At 39.9% G+C, this 16,162-nt stretch overlaps 1 protein-coding gene across 2 annotated transcripts; it reads left to right on the top strand.

The window, feature by feature from the left end:
- The first annotated feature begins 8,263 nt into the window (after positions 1 to 8,263).
- Positions 8,264 to 10,152, top strand: sf3b5 (splicing factor 3b, subunit 5). 2 transcript variants are annotated; one of them, XM_010746038.3, is made up of 2 exons: positions 8,264 to 8,410; positions 9,598 to 10,152. In XM_010746038.3, the coding sequence occupies exon 2, from the start codon at positions 9,610 to 9,612 to the stop codon at positions 9,868 to 9,870; it is 261 nt and encodes an 86-aa protein (XP_010744340.1). In that variant the 5' UTR covers positions 8,264 to 8,410; positions 9,598 to 9,609; the 3' UTR covers positions 9,871 to 10,152. The 2 variants fall into 2 exon arrangements, with proteins under 2 accessions (XP_010744340.1, XP_027129895.1); XM_027274094.1 differs by lacking the exon at positions 8,264 to 8,410 and adding an exon at positions 8,479 to 8,502.
- Positions 10,153 to 16,162: the final 6,010 nt, after the last annotated feature.

The raw sequence follows: 16,162 nt of genomic DNA, 5'->3' as shown, positions 1-16,162 counted from the left end.
TAATTTTATGTCAGCTGTGAGCATGAATGTGCAACAATTAGCATGTCTTGCTACCTAGCTCATTACAGCAACTCATTGTTACTTTCAGGGCCAAGGATTGGATTTGGGGAGGTTTACACTCCAGTAACTCCAGCCAACGTTAGACATTAAAGAATGTCTCTCTAGATACTGTTACATTTGTTAGTCCTCATCTCAATGGCCTTCTGACTTTTGACATTTATAGTATAATCATATTGTTTGAAATACCAAAAAAACGTACATCGAAACAGCTCAATGGGGTTACCTTAGAACAAGAGGTCCTGGTCCTCTTCCATGCATGATTAACTGGCTATTGTGCTGAATTTAGGAGGCTTATAGCACGCTGTCATGTATAAAAGATTCTCATTTTAAAACAAGTCAGCTAGAAACATTAAAAAACCTTAGCTTAATTAACTATCTAACTGCCAGCGACAGTTGTCACTTCAGCTAGGAAAATCAACAGTCACCACTGAACCTGAGAAACCTGTCAGTCCCAGAGTTTAAAAAAAAAAAAGAACAAACGAAAAAACAAAAAATCCACAGTTATAAGCTTGACAAGTGTAGCAATATTAGCTAATTGGGGAAAGGACACACAACAATATTAAATATATGAAAATTGACTAATATGTTCCTTAAGGCACACCTTGCAGCAGGTGATACTTGGTGCACCATAAAGATTATAGCCTACCCTTAAATGTTAATTTAAATAATAATAATTTGACTATCTGTGTATGTACGTCACCATCAAACTCTTTATCATTTGCTTGTTCACACTTACGACTCAATAATGACTTAACCTGTATTCTATTCTTGAAATGACATCTTCTTGTAATCTAATGTACAGGCCATAATTTCTACTCTATGGACGAAACTGTAACACAATACATATAAATCTGCTGTTAATCAGTGCATTGTCAATGGAATAAAATGTAATTATGAATCTGTTTTCTTGCATCTGAATAAAGTATCATCTGCATTGTTGTTTGTCCTTTTTTTCAAGCACAGCTTCTTTTTCCCCGGAGATGAAGAGTGCAAATAACAAACAATAAGAATGTATTAGGCAGAAAAATTGTGAATATCATGCCATAATATCATAGTATCATGCCATAATATACTAAAATACCTTGTAGAGCTGAGGCAGATATAACTCAAACCCAAAGCAACCGTCTGTATGAGACAGGAGAATGGTAAAATCTGTAAAATATTGTGACATTAGGTGATATCCATATATCATACATCAACTAGATGCGTTTAAATTATTTATTAACAAAACAAAAGTTTGTGAGTTAATCGTGAAAGAAGGCGAGAGGGTTAGGAGTGTATTTATAAGCACATCTGGGCACATCTGGGGTGTGATCCTGATCAAGAAACTCTGCAAAAAAAGCTTAAATCGGCTGTGGATTAAAATTTGATTTGTCATTGTGGTAAAAGCACAGGTGTAACTAATAAGATTATTAATGGTGTTGTAGTAGTATATTAATAGCGGAGTCTGGAAGTCCCAACTCTTCACACAAAACTAAACCCTTGGCTTTTCTTGGCTCAAACGTCGTCTTTCGTCAGATTTTCACAGATTTTACATAGCAACATTGTTACCACCCATTTTTCATTCTGTTATAATAAATAAAACAAAACATGAAGATCACATGATTCTTAGTGTCCAATCAGTTCATTTGGGCTGGGTTTTCTAGCTAGCCGAGCGTATATTCTATTTATCTCATGGAAGAAAAACTGCAGGTAAGTGTTGTTCTGTAAGATTGGCAGATTGAGGGCTGAGGGAACGAGGGAGCAATTACATACACTCAAAGAACATCTGCCTGTTGATCTTCCATATTATTTTTCTGCACAATGCGAGATGGAATGAGCAGTAATATGGTGTAATTTTAAGAAATTGTACATATTATCGTATTAAAAGTAATTCTATATATTGTTTAAAGACTTGAAAATGACCCATCCATAATTGCTTCCTGTTCTGAGTCTTTTAAATTAAGTATTATCCTCAATTATCACACCTGATGTAGAACGGGTGCTTTTCATTTTCAGTCTCTCTGACCCGGCCCCCTTACTCAGCAAGTGTCCTCTCGCTTGACATATGGTGAAGCGTGGAGGTGAGATGAAAGAGGGCATTAAAACGTCTGTGATCTGTTCCCACACCATTTCATTGTCTCACCCTGGGAAATGGGATCGTCATGATTGCGACGAAGTTAAGCTCCATCACAAAAGTTTGAGCTGTCGCAGAATCTCACTTTCAGATTTCATCTGAAATGCAGATGTACTCGAATCTCCATCTTCTCATGTCTGGGGTTGTTAAGAAACGTGGCGTTATGTCATGGGAGCTGGCAGCATGATTAGTCCTGTCACAGCGATTATTATCAAGTGGCGCTGAATGTCCTCTCTTCCTGCAGAGACGGCGCTCTCAGACAGACATGATGTGGAGATGCCCTTAGAAAGCTAATCAACCAAACCAAAGTGAAATCACGCCTTGTCTTGAGTAGTAAAATCTGAGTCTGTATGAGAAGGTCGAAAAACATTTTTGCTGTGAAATAAATAAAAACTTCCTTTGGCCCATTTGCTTCCCTTCGTCTTGCATGTAACGAACAGCTCATAGCATTTTATGTGTCTAATGTTCTCTCTTGATTTCACATATTTAATAAGATTAATCACTTATTATGATGCATGTAAACAACTATCTGCACACACGTTCTCCGTGTATGTATTTATCATCTGACACTGTTGATTAAAAATGCACATGTTTGTACATCGTGTCACAATATCTGAGTGTTTTTCAGGTCATGCAGTTCTACGGATGTTGTGGTTATGTGCTTCATAATGTACATTACTGTTCTGCTCTAAAGGATCCAAGGTAAAAGCCTAAGGCGGGCGTCTGCAAGTGGCTTTGCTCAGGTCCTGACAAAAGCCTTGAGTAAGCGGGTTCTTGATTGATCATAGTATGTGATCAATGGAGTAAATAATGAGTTTGTAACAGCAAATAAATATAAATTCTTTATGAAACCCCCAAACAGCACGTAAGTGTGCGAAGGAGAGAGATTGTAAGTTCAGAGCTGTGCCGAATCTGATTTAAGACCTTTGGGCTTCGATACTCCAGCAATTCAGCACTTGTCATGGAGCTAGAGTTCCCTCAAGCTATTTCACACTTAGATGAATGGCTAGCTGGCTATCGTCATCTGATTTGAGGGGAACATTGCGTTTTTGCTGGTGTGGTTCACAGCACATCGGGCGGGTGAGAGGCAGACGCTGAGAGAAAGAATCTTAGGCGTGGTGGTGGTGGTGGGGGAGATTAAAGTCATGGATCGTCCGGATGAACAAACCAGTCAGTTGGTTTGGTGAGCTCATGTATCAGTAAGCAAATGAGTCGGACAAGACCTCTGAGTCCTGTAAAGCTGCCAACCACCTCATTACTTTGTCTGCCAATGAACCAGCCATCCAGCAAAAGGCGGCATTTTGACAGCTGACCAGTGAGCCGCCTCAGTTTGTGTGTTGAACCAACCAGCCATTGCTGTAACAACTCTACAGGGTGTACTTTGTTTTGTTTTTTTGTTTTTTACTTCTCCAGTCTATCTATTGGTGGTTAGGAATGAGCTCTATCTTAGGCAGTTGGTTTAAATCACTGGAAATATCGCTGACTCCATTTTTTTACTATGCTATCACTCAGCAGGACTGTGAGGCACAGCAGACATCCAGTCAGGCAATATTCCCATCCATCCACCTGATTTCATTACCCTTCCCTCCTGCTAGTGCTTTGCTTTCCAGTTCCCAGGCCTGCTCACTAAAAGATTGGCTATCAAAGTTTGATTATCATGCCCCTGTGACTATTATTTTACCATAGGTGTAGCTCTGCAAAAGTGAGATAAAGCTGCATCTATCTGCCTGGAGCTAGAGCTGGAGCAAAAACAGAAAACAAGAGGAAAAGATTGAATCTCTACTCTCTCGTCTCACATCCACCTGCACGTATAGTAAATACATCCTTCAATGCACGATATGAATCTGTACTGCCAGATAAGCTTTCACAGACCTTGGAACAGTTGTACACTTGAGGAGCTCTCTTGAAGGCTCTTTATTGTAGCCTTTTTTCGTTATGTACTGTTAGGGGTCTACACACACGGGTCTTTGTTCATAACCAAGCAGAAAAAAATTTTTTTCACTGAAATAAAAAAAACAACTGACATACCATATCAGGGAGAGCATTGAGAAGGAAACATGAATGAATGCACTGACCTGAAGTAATCCTCTTAACATGAAGTAATCCTTAACTTCACAGAAAAGTATTTTTCTTATCCACCTTTATATCGTGAGCTGATGTAACAAGTGCTATCAAAAGAGGCCATCTTATTTTAACTTATCGTATATATCTATATCTTATTTATCACTATATTTACGTAGAAAGGTTTCCTCCATTACTCAGCGTGTGAAAACAGCTGTTTGTGTTGAGATTGACACAGCTGGAACTTGTCGTCTGTTCACTCTTTCTTTTTAAACGCAGTAGGTGGTTTGAGTTGAACTTTCGCTACAGAATTGATTATACCTGGTGGACGTGGTATTTACTGTGTTAAGGTGTGTGTCTGCAAAGGCTGAATAAAATAACCATTATCTAATTGGACTGTTATCCTTGTACCTACAGCTACAGATGCTGTTGGGTTGCATTAGTGTTATTGGAGCTTGACACACGCTAGAGACTAAAAATCAGGATATGTGAGGCCTCTGCTGCTCAGATTTATGGAAGTCAGATTTAATTTGGGGGGCGACATGGTGATGCATATATACATATATATCCTCAGAAGTTTCCTGGAAAGAACTACATCTGAATAAACATCTTAATAGAAATAGCTGAGTGAGAAAATTTATGAAAGGAAATCTAATTCGATTCCCAACAATATCTTATTTACCACTGAAAATTCTGTCCTCCATTTCCGTTGAATTTTATGCCTCAGCTGACCTGCTGCACACTAACACACTTCATGATATGACTATCTCTGAAGTGTATGAAACGCTGACTCCATTCCAGTAATTATATGACAAATTACATTATCGTTCTCCTGGAAACTGTCCTGTGCATTTGATTTCATGTTATATTCCTTTCTAGGAAACTATGGGACCCTGTAATATTTGTCACAATTCTTACAACACAACACGGTTTTAATAACAGTAGGAACATGGCCACAGTGTGCACCAATTCATATGTAGAGCTTGTTATGCAAACTGTTACTAAGTGCAACAGACTCAGGTGTAATGGAAACGTAAGAAAAGACCAAACAGATCAAACATACATGGAGATAATGGAATTGTAACATAGTTACACTCTGTTTGTCTTAATTGGTTCCATGTCTCATTACTAATTCTCCTGTCATTTCAGATCCCACCTTGCAATCAGCTCATTTCCCTCACCTGGTTTTCCCCGCCCCTCTCCTCACCTGCAGTCCATTTGCTCATTAGCCCCTCAGTGTATATATACTAGTCCATTTCCACTTCATCTCTGCCAGATTGTTTTGTGTAGTTTTTGCCAAGTTCTCTAGTAATTCAGTTTTTTGACTTCTCGTTCTGACCCTGTTTCTTGTCGGATTTGTTTGCCTGTTTGATCTCTGACTGAGTAAATTGATCTTCCCTTAAACTTGTCTGCCTCAGAGTCGTGCTTTTGGGTTCTCCTTGCCAGCACCAGAAAACGTGACAGGAATAGTGGACATTTAATTTCTGCTGCTTCAATAGCTGTCATAAGACTAATTACATACAGCACATATAACTGTATCTTTATTCTCATTTTCATGCAAACCACAATTCCTTCCAACTGTTTAGCCCCCTCCAAGTGCGCATTCAGCTTCTTCTCTGACAATACAGTCCAGTTTTATCTCTTGAGCCACATGGAACTGAGCTGATTACGCGGTGCTGTACCACAAACGGAAAGATATAGAAACCAATCAAGGCTCACATGATTCTCCAGGGCATGCTCGCTTTTTTTTCTCTCTAATGAAATAAGGACCATATCGTGTCTTCGGTGAGAGTGTCTTATGGCTCTGACCTCACAAACAACAGCTTCTGTGCTATCAGAAATGTAATCTCTATCCCTGTAGATCTCCACGGTGCAGTGTGATAAATGGACCCTCTTTTCTTATTACTGTTATCCTTCATACCGAGTTATTCTCATCAGGTGTTTTTCTACAGAGCAAGAGAGAATAGTCATCAACACCAGTCCTTATAGGATTGCAATTAATAAAATATGGTGTCTAGTTGAATTATATGTGAACCCCAAAGAAGGGATCTTGTATATTTATGGATATAATTCCCATACCAAATTTTCTAAAACTTACTTGATGCTGTATTTTAAGTGGAAATCATCCTCTGAAGGCTACTTTATTCTGCTTTCCATTATCACGACACACACACAACAGTTACCACCAACATCTACAGACAGTTCAACCCTCATTCCCACACGTAATTTAACTTGTAAATGCTTAGGCAATTTGCTCTTTGTGTGGCTTATGGGAACATGTGCTGAAGCCATTTTTTCATGTACAAACCGCCAGAAACATGTAAATGCTGTAAAATCACAGTGGCTCAAAAGCATGAACAGGACAGGAAACAGAGCTGCTAAAAAAATAAGCAAAAAGTCAGATAATTATCTAAAGTACAAAATGTTTTGTATTGGAAGACTGGAGGTGGAAATGAGCTTTGGCAATAAAAACATATTCATCACATGGGGCACTGCTATTTATTGCAACAGTTTATGTGATGTACCTTCAAATAAACTTACTAACACAGTAGCACTAATCTAGTCATTAGGGAGCACTAAATAAGTAAGTAGTACACTAAATAAGATGAACAACAATCGCACTCTACACACACAGAAAAAACTATAATATAGAAACTATAAATATTGTAATAAAATACAAATCCCCTCACAAATTAAGGTAATCACTAGTGAGATCACCTGTGTCACGTGTCAAAACTTTACGATCAAATACAAACTAAGCACTTTCCCATCATCCTCAACTATAATCTGTGTTTGGAGCTAACTAGTCCACTTGAGATTGGCTACAGAACAAGTCGGTCTCCATAAGTCCTCATGTTAAATTGTCCAACTTCACAGCAGAAATAAACATGTTAAATAAACATACAATATCACTAATTTTCCCGTTCATGACAACTGTACTCAGTGTTATTTATTTATTTTACTTACCCTATTCAAATTATATTAAGGCTTAAACCATGCATAATAACAGCATGGCCACTTTGATTGACAGGTGGGTGTCATTACAGATGGCTTGTTTGACCATCCAAGCATGTTCAGCCCACGTCAGGTCCACCGTGGACCAACGTCTCTGGCCGTGAAATTCACATAAAAAGCAAAAGGTCATATCTAGAGTCAGTGTTTGTTTTGTTTGTTCAGAGCTACCGTATGGAGGGCTCATTTTAAGGCAACAAAAACACAACAATTCTTATTGTGGGTCTTTCACTAACCAGACGATCGGCGGTTCGATCCCTGGCTCCTCCTGTCTGCATGTCGAAGTGTCCTTGGGAAAGATACTTGAACCCCAAATTGCAGCAGTTGGCACCTTGCATGGCAGACAATGCCATCAGTGTATGAATGTGGTTGGCCATTCACTGCTGAGTCTTTATGTCCTGATCACTCCCTGTTACCTTTATCTCTGGTGGTTATTCACTGTACAGGTCTTATCTACTTTTACTGCAACTGTTCTTAAATTTTTTACCCTATAGGTCTTCATTTTTCTTCTTATTTGATTTGTTGTTTTAGTTTTATGCTCTTTTTTTACTTTTCTTCTAATCTCTAGTTTTTCATTCAACTGCTCTTTTACCTTAAGAACTGATAGTTGTTGTGTATTTATGTTTTTACTCTGCTCTGTGAAGCACTTTGGGCTACAGTTCTGTATGAAAGGCGCTATATAAATAAATAAGGCTGAATAGGTGAATGAGATATTTAGAGTAAAAGCACTTTGAGTGGTCGGAAGACTAGAAAGATGCTATATATAAGTACAGTCCATTTAATATTTAATGAAAAAATACCAAACAATATTACATCCTGCCAATAGACACACCTAAATCATACACACTGGACCTTTAAGTGCTGTTAAAAAAAAAAAAAAAAACTTAATTACCAATAATCAGTTCTTTTCCTCCCAAAACATTTTTTATTTATTGACTGATGACCAAAACAAAATGTTTTGTAACTTATGGTGAAAATGAACATTGCGATATAAACCTGAGCTGACAGAATGTTCCGGCTTTTTGTTTCCACACGGCTCGTTTTACTGAGGAAACCCACCGGAAGTTGCTCCGCTAGCATTGTGTCGAGCTGTGGACGCTGTGAAGACTTTTTGTTTTTTACTCTCTACGTTTGTTTTTTAATTTCTTCACTTCTCATCCGGTGAGTATGTTTCAGCTTTCAAAGCCGCGTGAACGATTAAAGAGCGAGCTGCGACTTTTACTGCGAGCTAACCTGTTAGCCGCGAAGCTACTGTAAGCGTGCTAACTGTTTTTATTTAATAAACAAAGAAACTGTTTGATTTCACAAAGAAACTTTTATTTAATAAACAAAGAAACTGTTTGATTTCACAAAGAAACTGTTTGATTTCACAAAGAAACTGTTTGATTTCACTCTGGCTGAGTCAGACATGTAGCTCTTGTTCTGTAGTGATGATATAAGCAGCGGGTTAGTTGATTTTCTCAGGTTTTTGTAGCATAACAAACTTCTTACCCTCCTAAAATACTTTATTTATTGACTGATGATGGTCAAAGTCTCTTCCTCATAATAATCCACACTCTCAAACTTTACATTAAGTACAATAAGTAAAAAACAGACCAGGAAAAAAAGAGTAGTAGTAATAATAGTAAAAATAAGCGTTAAATCACACATCCAGTGCCCGTCTGTTTATAAAATTAAAAGGTTTCTATCTTTATTTTATTTTTTTTAAATCCTCAGCTTTCTCTTTTTCTATCCAAGTCAGACCTCAAGACTTCTCCTTAACCCACCGCCTTAAACTCAGCTCTCTGAGTGTCTGAAGTTCATTAGTTTGTTTTTCTTTATGTGTGATTTAAAAATGCTTTTTGTCCCTTTAGAAGTCAGCTGCAGATCCTCTTCTCCAGAATACCTGAAGTTATTATTTTTATTTTTTAAAGATTATTTTTTTGGCCTTTAATGCCTTTTAATGATAGGACAGCTGAAGAGAGACAGGGGGAATGACACGCAGTAAATTACTATAAAGGACTATAGCCTCCACACACGGGGCGGCCGCTCAACCCACTACGCTACCGACCGCCCCTACCTGAAGTTATTTGACGTTCCCACATATAATGAGGATTATATCCGGATTAAAATGGTGCGATATAAGATGTGTTGGCTTTGGGGTGGATGGTGAGAGTTAGTTTCTCCTGTGAGAGAGGAAAGACTTAAAAAAGTTTGTATCCGGGGTCCTGAAGATGTGGGAGGTTGCAGCTTAGCACCTTCTCAGCAGAGTGAACAACACGCTGTAGTCTGACCTCGTCTTGTTCTGTCATCTGTCTGCATCTGCGTAAATGTATATATTTATATCACGTTATCTTCCCCTTGTCCAGATCTCGGCGACAATGACAGACCGATACAACATCCACAGTCAGCTGGAGCATCTGCAGTCGAAGTACATCGGCACAGGACACGCCGACACCAGCAAGTGGGAGTGGCTGGTGAACCAGCACAGAGACTCGTACTGCTCCTACATGGGACACTTTGACCTGCTCAACTACTTCTCTGTGGCTGAGAACGAGAGCAAAGCTCGAGTCCGCTTCAACCTGATGGAGAAGATGCTTCAACCGTGTGGGCCACCAGCAGACAAACCTGATGATGCCTAGATTAAACTTTTTACTTGCAGTTTTGTTTTTTTACAGTTTTGTTTTTTTTTTGGACATTCAATGTTTTGCTCCTCTGAAAATTCTGAGCGTAAAGCTTTGTATGACCCTGAGCCACACAGGCGAAAGAAAGAAGAGTAGCAGGGGCTTCAAGATGTGAACATTCACCAGAGAAGATGATAGAAAATGTGTACAAGGTGTTGTCACATCATCTGTATCAACTGATGGAGCGGTGTTCTTAATCGAAATGTCTGTTTTGACCTCATTAAAATTTGTTTTTCTCTATCTTGCATGTCATGACATTATTTACACTACTTTTTATATTTGATGATTCAGAGGTCAGATCTATTCGACAGGTATCCATTCAGTCAGTTGTGTTACAGTTTAAACCTTTAATTTATCACTTGTTTCACATTCTATCATGCACATACAGAGTCGACGAACTTTGGTTTGGACTTGTATTAGATTTATTATACAGATTTGAATTCAAGGCATCTGTTTTTTGTGCTTCAGTCCAAGAAATAATAAAAGAAAATGACAGAAAAATACATATAGAGGAGCACCAGCTTCATCACAATGAGCTCAGAAAAAAATATGAAATATATATAAAAAGGGAATAAATAAACATTTAGTTACCATTTAAAAATAAAGATGCAATAAATGAGGTTATCTTGTACATGGGGAATAATTATGTATTTTACAGCTGTAATATAAGAGATTTTAACGATCCCACAAAACGAGGAAATTCATTGTCAAAGCAGCTCATTTACACAAGGTGGATAAAAAATTACTCAAGAAATATATAAAAGAAAAGAGCTCTTCTTTCTTACAATGTGAGTGTAGCAGTCTGTTGCTGAAGGAGATGTTTAAGTCCTCCACAGTCTCATGCAGGAAGTGAGAGGAGTTGTTCATAATGAATGTCTGCTTTGCTAACTTCCTCCAGGACAGGACAGAGGTGGACCTCTTGACCAGTTTGAGTCGTTTCCTGTCTCTCACCTTGCTTCCCCTTCCTCGGCAGACGACCACCACAGTGTCATAGAGAGTCCTGTACACTCAGTCTCAGTAAGATGAGACAACTTTGACCCTTCTTGTACAGGATGTCTGACCAGTCCACTTTGTTATTAAGGTGAACACAGGTACCATATCAATATCCAATCTCTGGATGTTCTCCTGTGTGGTCTGAGGCATCTTCTCCGGAGGTCAATCACCATCTCCTTCATCTTGCTGATTGAGAGATTGCACCAGTTGACAAACTCTGATGACCCCCATGTACTCCTGATCATTTCCTTCACATCGCACTATGGCTGCATTATCAGAGAACTTCTGTCAGTGTTAAAGTCTGACGTGTACAGGGTGAAGAGAAAAGGAGAGAACACACTGTGCTGCAATCACCACATCACGGAAGTCTTTAAAAAAGGTCTTAAAAGTCTGATAGTTTGGCACTGCAGGAAACAATCCTTCGACATATATGGGTCTTTAATAAAGTTACATTTTTGATTTGTTTGATGTCAGTTTGGAAAACTGCAAACCTGAACATTGATATTAATGTTCATAATGTTCAGCTACATGTGTACACTGCACAGCCTCGCAGGTTCCAGTCCACCTACACAGTCTCACATTTGTGCCCAATCATCCACCCACACATTTGAGTGCACACAGATCAGCTGTGCATGACTTCAACACAGGCAGATGCACGCTGCATCTCATTTTGTCTGATTTTCGTATATGAAAGCCATAATAATTAGATCTCAGAGTGCAAATGAACTCTTCAAGCAGTGGCAACGTTTAAAAAAAACAAAAAAACAACTACCATTAACTTGAGGAGAATTATTCCAGTGTTGGATCAGTGCCTTTGATCAGGAGTCAGTTCAATATGCCTGGGATGAGAACATGTTTTTTAGAATTTTAAACTCCTTCAGGGTGGTTGTGAAAGTAGAACAAATTCTGAAAGCTGCAGTCGGCACAAGGCTCGTGTTTGGACTGAAGTGGGCAGCAGGCTCAGTGTGAAGTGTGACGACAAAAGAGCAGCAGGCTCTGCGGTTTGACTTGCTGACTCCAGGTGATTTATCGAAACAACATACCGCCGGGCCAAAAAAGAAAAATCACAAACACAGACACTTGGTGGGAGACGATGCTAACCATGACTCATTGTTGGATTGAGAGACATGTCAGTGGGTGCCAAGGAAGTTCTTGTGTTGCGCATCACGTCTGGTTGTGTGTGTGTGTGTGTGTCGGAGGGTTTCTTAGTGGGGTAAGTCCTTGCCATCTGTCCTCGCTGTGAGAGTCGTGGAGACAGTGTTGCCAAGTCAGGCGCGAGAGCAATGTGAGGTCTGTTGGTGTGTGCGCACACACACACACACACACACACACACACACACACACACACACACACACACACACACACACACACACACTTTTAACATTCACATAAACTGCTTGACTTGTTCTCTCTGAGACACGAGCACATAAATAGACATCTGCTCATCAGTTTCCAGCTCCATTAGTGGAGATGGCCTCTCCTTTTTTTTTAATGGCAGTAAGGCTTTGCACCCACTTTGTAGCTAAAGCACTTTAATGCACAGTTTTTCTTTCCTTTCTTTAATAAAGACGAGAAAAAAATGGGAACATTGAATATCTTCTGAGAAAATCACCACCAAAGGAATGATAATGATTAAATAGGCACTTTTTGTTCACTGAGCGTGGTGAGCAAGATTCACCGAACTAATATACGAAGTGACTTCATGTTTTATATAACAGTTCCTCTTTTTTAAATTATATTTCATATAGCAAAGGGGAAAACGGTGCAACTGAAACAACATGTTCTGTTTTGTGAATTCCTTCTAGACTCTTTCACATCGTCTATAAATACTGGGTCCTTCCTGCCAACACACACTCTCACTAACAAAGACCACACCAATAACACAATCAGGCTTACTGTCAAGTAGATCTTCACATACAAGGAGTTTGTCTTGGTGTTATTGGTGCAGAACAAACATGAAGTAAAAAAAAAAAAAGTATTAAACAATATAAATATATATAAAATATGTTTTAAAATGAAAAGAGCTGGACAGTTTGTGCAGGAATGTGTAAGTATTTGCCAGGTAAAGTGCAAGAGTTCACAGTATGTAGAACCTTTCAAATGTGCAGATAAGTGGTCCAAAATATGTTAAATAAAGGCTGTGTATCAATGTTACTCATGGAGTTATGTCAATGTGATGTGTTGGCTCTGGGGTGGAGAGTGAGATGTCAGAGTGGCTTTGTTGTTGATAAGGCCAGTGGCAGATGGGTGAGGTTCTGGTCCTGATGGACCACAGCCTCCTGCCAGAGGGGAACGATTCAAAGAGTTTGTGTTCAGAGATCTTTCCTGTGTGCCTCAGAGTCGTGCCTGAAGCCGATCACCTTCTCTGCAGAACAAATGACACGCTGCGGTCTGCCCTTATCCTTGGCAGTGGCAGCAGAGTACCAGATGGTGATGGAGGAGGTGAGGATGGACTCTTTGGCAGGTTGAATTTCTTAGATCCTCTTCTGGGCTTTCTGGATGAGGGAGCTGATGTTCAGCTCTCACTCGAGATCCTTGCAGATGACACAGAAATACTCCACAGTCTCGATTGTGGAGTCAAACAGGGTGATAGAGACAGTTCCTTCTAAAATCCATGTACAGCATGGTCAATCCCCCACCTGTAGGATTGAGTGTATATGTGTATGTGTATAATGTATATGAATCTAAATTTAGAGATGATGTGCTGTAGGAGGAATGAGGGTAGAGGGATGGAAGGATGAGAGGAGAAATGAGAGGAGGATTGATCGGCTGTTGGCAGGGAAACGGGGAACCGGGATGGAGTTGAGACTGAGTGGAGGAATCATCTCTTCATCCCTCTATGTATTAGACCCCTAGTGTTTCCTGTGTTTGAATGAAAGAGAGAAGAGAAAAGGAAGATAGGTGAAGAGAAAGAAACAAAAGAAAAGTTCTTGATGTTGAAATGGGACGAGTTCAAGTTCCTGAACATATAAAAACTTTTACAGCACAGAGACTCGTAATACACATCCTATATTTGCAGTAAAAGCTGTGATATTAAGTGATATGAAATGAGGCAAATAAAGATTAATACCTACAAGGCCTCCTAGCTGAGGGATGGACCCTTTTTGTTTTAAGCCCTTACTTATAGGCTAGAAATATTTTATACTTCAGTTTCATAGCCTTCTGGTGCTGAAGGTGATAAATTCACAAAGTCAAACTCAAAGTCGGCCTGCACAATTCAGAAATAAAACTGCAACAAGCCAAACACAAAAACAAAACCGTCGTCTGTGTTTATTGTGACCAGATGGTTCAACTATGCTCTTCAAGGGTAATGACTACAGAATTAGGTTTGATAATTGATCCCCTTCTGCATATATAGCCCATAACCCCTCAATGCTGGGATGCTTGATACAGACTGAAATATCTCAACAACTATTGGATGCACTGCCATGGAGTCTTGTATGAGCGTGCATCAAACAGAGAGGATGAATTCAAAGTACTTTGGAGACTTTTCTAGCGCCACAGTGAAGTTGACATTTGTGCTTTTGAATGAAATTTCTCAACAACAATTGGATGGGTTCTCATGAAATGTAATAAGCTAAATGCAACACAGCGATGCAGCACGTATCGCCGTCTCACACATCAGCTGGCAAAGTAACCGGCAAACAGAAAGCCAGATCACGTCATCGATCAAGTCATCCACATTATCCAGCTAAATCCACAATATTACAATATATTACAATCACATGCTTTGGAGCAATGTCAGCTTTGGTTTTGAACTTGGCACTGGCTGCTGACATGTTGGATGTACTGCTTCTTCCGCCCCTGGGCTAATCTATATATCGGCAAAGACGTGGATCATTGACATACGCCTGGGTTCTCAAACAAGCCACTTGTAACGGCACGTACCTGTCAATCAAAGTGGCCACGCTGTTAATTCTGCATAACTTTAAGCCTTAATATAATTTGAACAGGTGAGTTAAATAGAAATTCACCCAGTTGTTATTAATGGGGAAACTAGCTATAGAGACCAAAACAGTTTTTTTTTGTACCAGGCAGTAAACATGTTTATTTCTGCTGTGAGGTTGGACATTTTAACATGGGGACTTATGGAGACTGACTCACTTCTGCAGCCAGCCTCTTCCAGTTTTTAGCACTTCCACACTGGCTTCATTTCCCAGTCATGGAGGTTGGCACTTGTTTGGAGCAGATACCAGCCGTTTGTGATTGTACTGAGGCCTGCTTGAACGTCTCACAGCCCAACACCCATTGAATCAATCTAAGCTCATTATCACCTCACCTCTGCGAGAAATCAGGACCCTGGAGTGTTTTGTTAGTTGAAGCAATTAACTCCATTCCTTCGCACAAGCCCGTAATAGTGATAGATAGACCGGGAGCTGCATTGGCATTGGTGCGTGTTTGTATTTTTTAAATGGTGCCCGACACCATAAACGGCATCTTTAAACAGCAGCTTGGCCGTTCTGTGTTCATGAGCGTCTCGTTTGGCCGGTGGTTCACATCTACTCTCTCCTCTGATTACACAGGAACTCAGCCAAATGGTGAAAAGGTGCAGAAAGCACATTCACCCTCGTCAAGTATGAATTCTCCCACAATCCAATTATCCTTGCCCTTCTCTGCCACCCACCTTTTTGACCACCTATCTTCCGTTGTTCCCCTCCACTTAACTGTCCACTCTCATCTTCTTCACTGCTTCACACCCCCTCCTTCAAACCTCATCGCTGCCTCCTTGTCTTCCACTTTCTTTCTTCATCTCTAACACACATACATAGTGGAGTGAAACCTAAACACACGAGCGAATGACTCTGCAGCAGAGTCAAACATGAATATTTTCTGAGGAATGCATTAGTCTGATCATTTCAAATGCAAACCAAGCTGCAACCTCCGTCGCTGTGACGTGCCAAGAACTGCAGATCCTCGAACGGCCACTTGAGGCTGGCTACAAAGCGAGTCCAGTCTCCATAAGCCCCCATGTTGCGGTTTTTATGTTTACAGCTAGTTTCCCTGTTAATGCTTAAAGTTATGGACAATTAACAGTGTGGCTGCTTTCACATATTTTCCCCTATGCTTTCACATATTTCTCCTCCTTCCTATTCTCCATAGGGTTCTGGTGGGGGTCCGTCGTGCCCGGGTGCTACGGTGGATTCCCCCACCGAAGCTCCCCCACACCACAACAACTGAAGGAGTACAAGAAATCACTAACAATCCTTCATTGTGCCAAAAAATCATTTTAACGTATCCTGTTGATGGTGTGGTCCT

Source organism: Larimichthys crocea, chromosome III (assembly GCF_000972845.2).
Source record: "Larimichthys crocea isolate SSNF chromosome III, L_crocea_2.0, whole genome shotgun sequence".
Classification (NCBI taxonomy): Eukaryota; Metazoa; Chordata; class Actinopteri; family Sciaenidae; genus Larimichthys; species Larimichthys crocea.
This window is presented reverse-complemented; position numbering and strand designations above follow the sequence as displayed.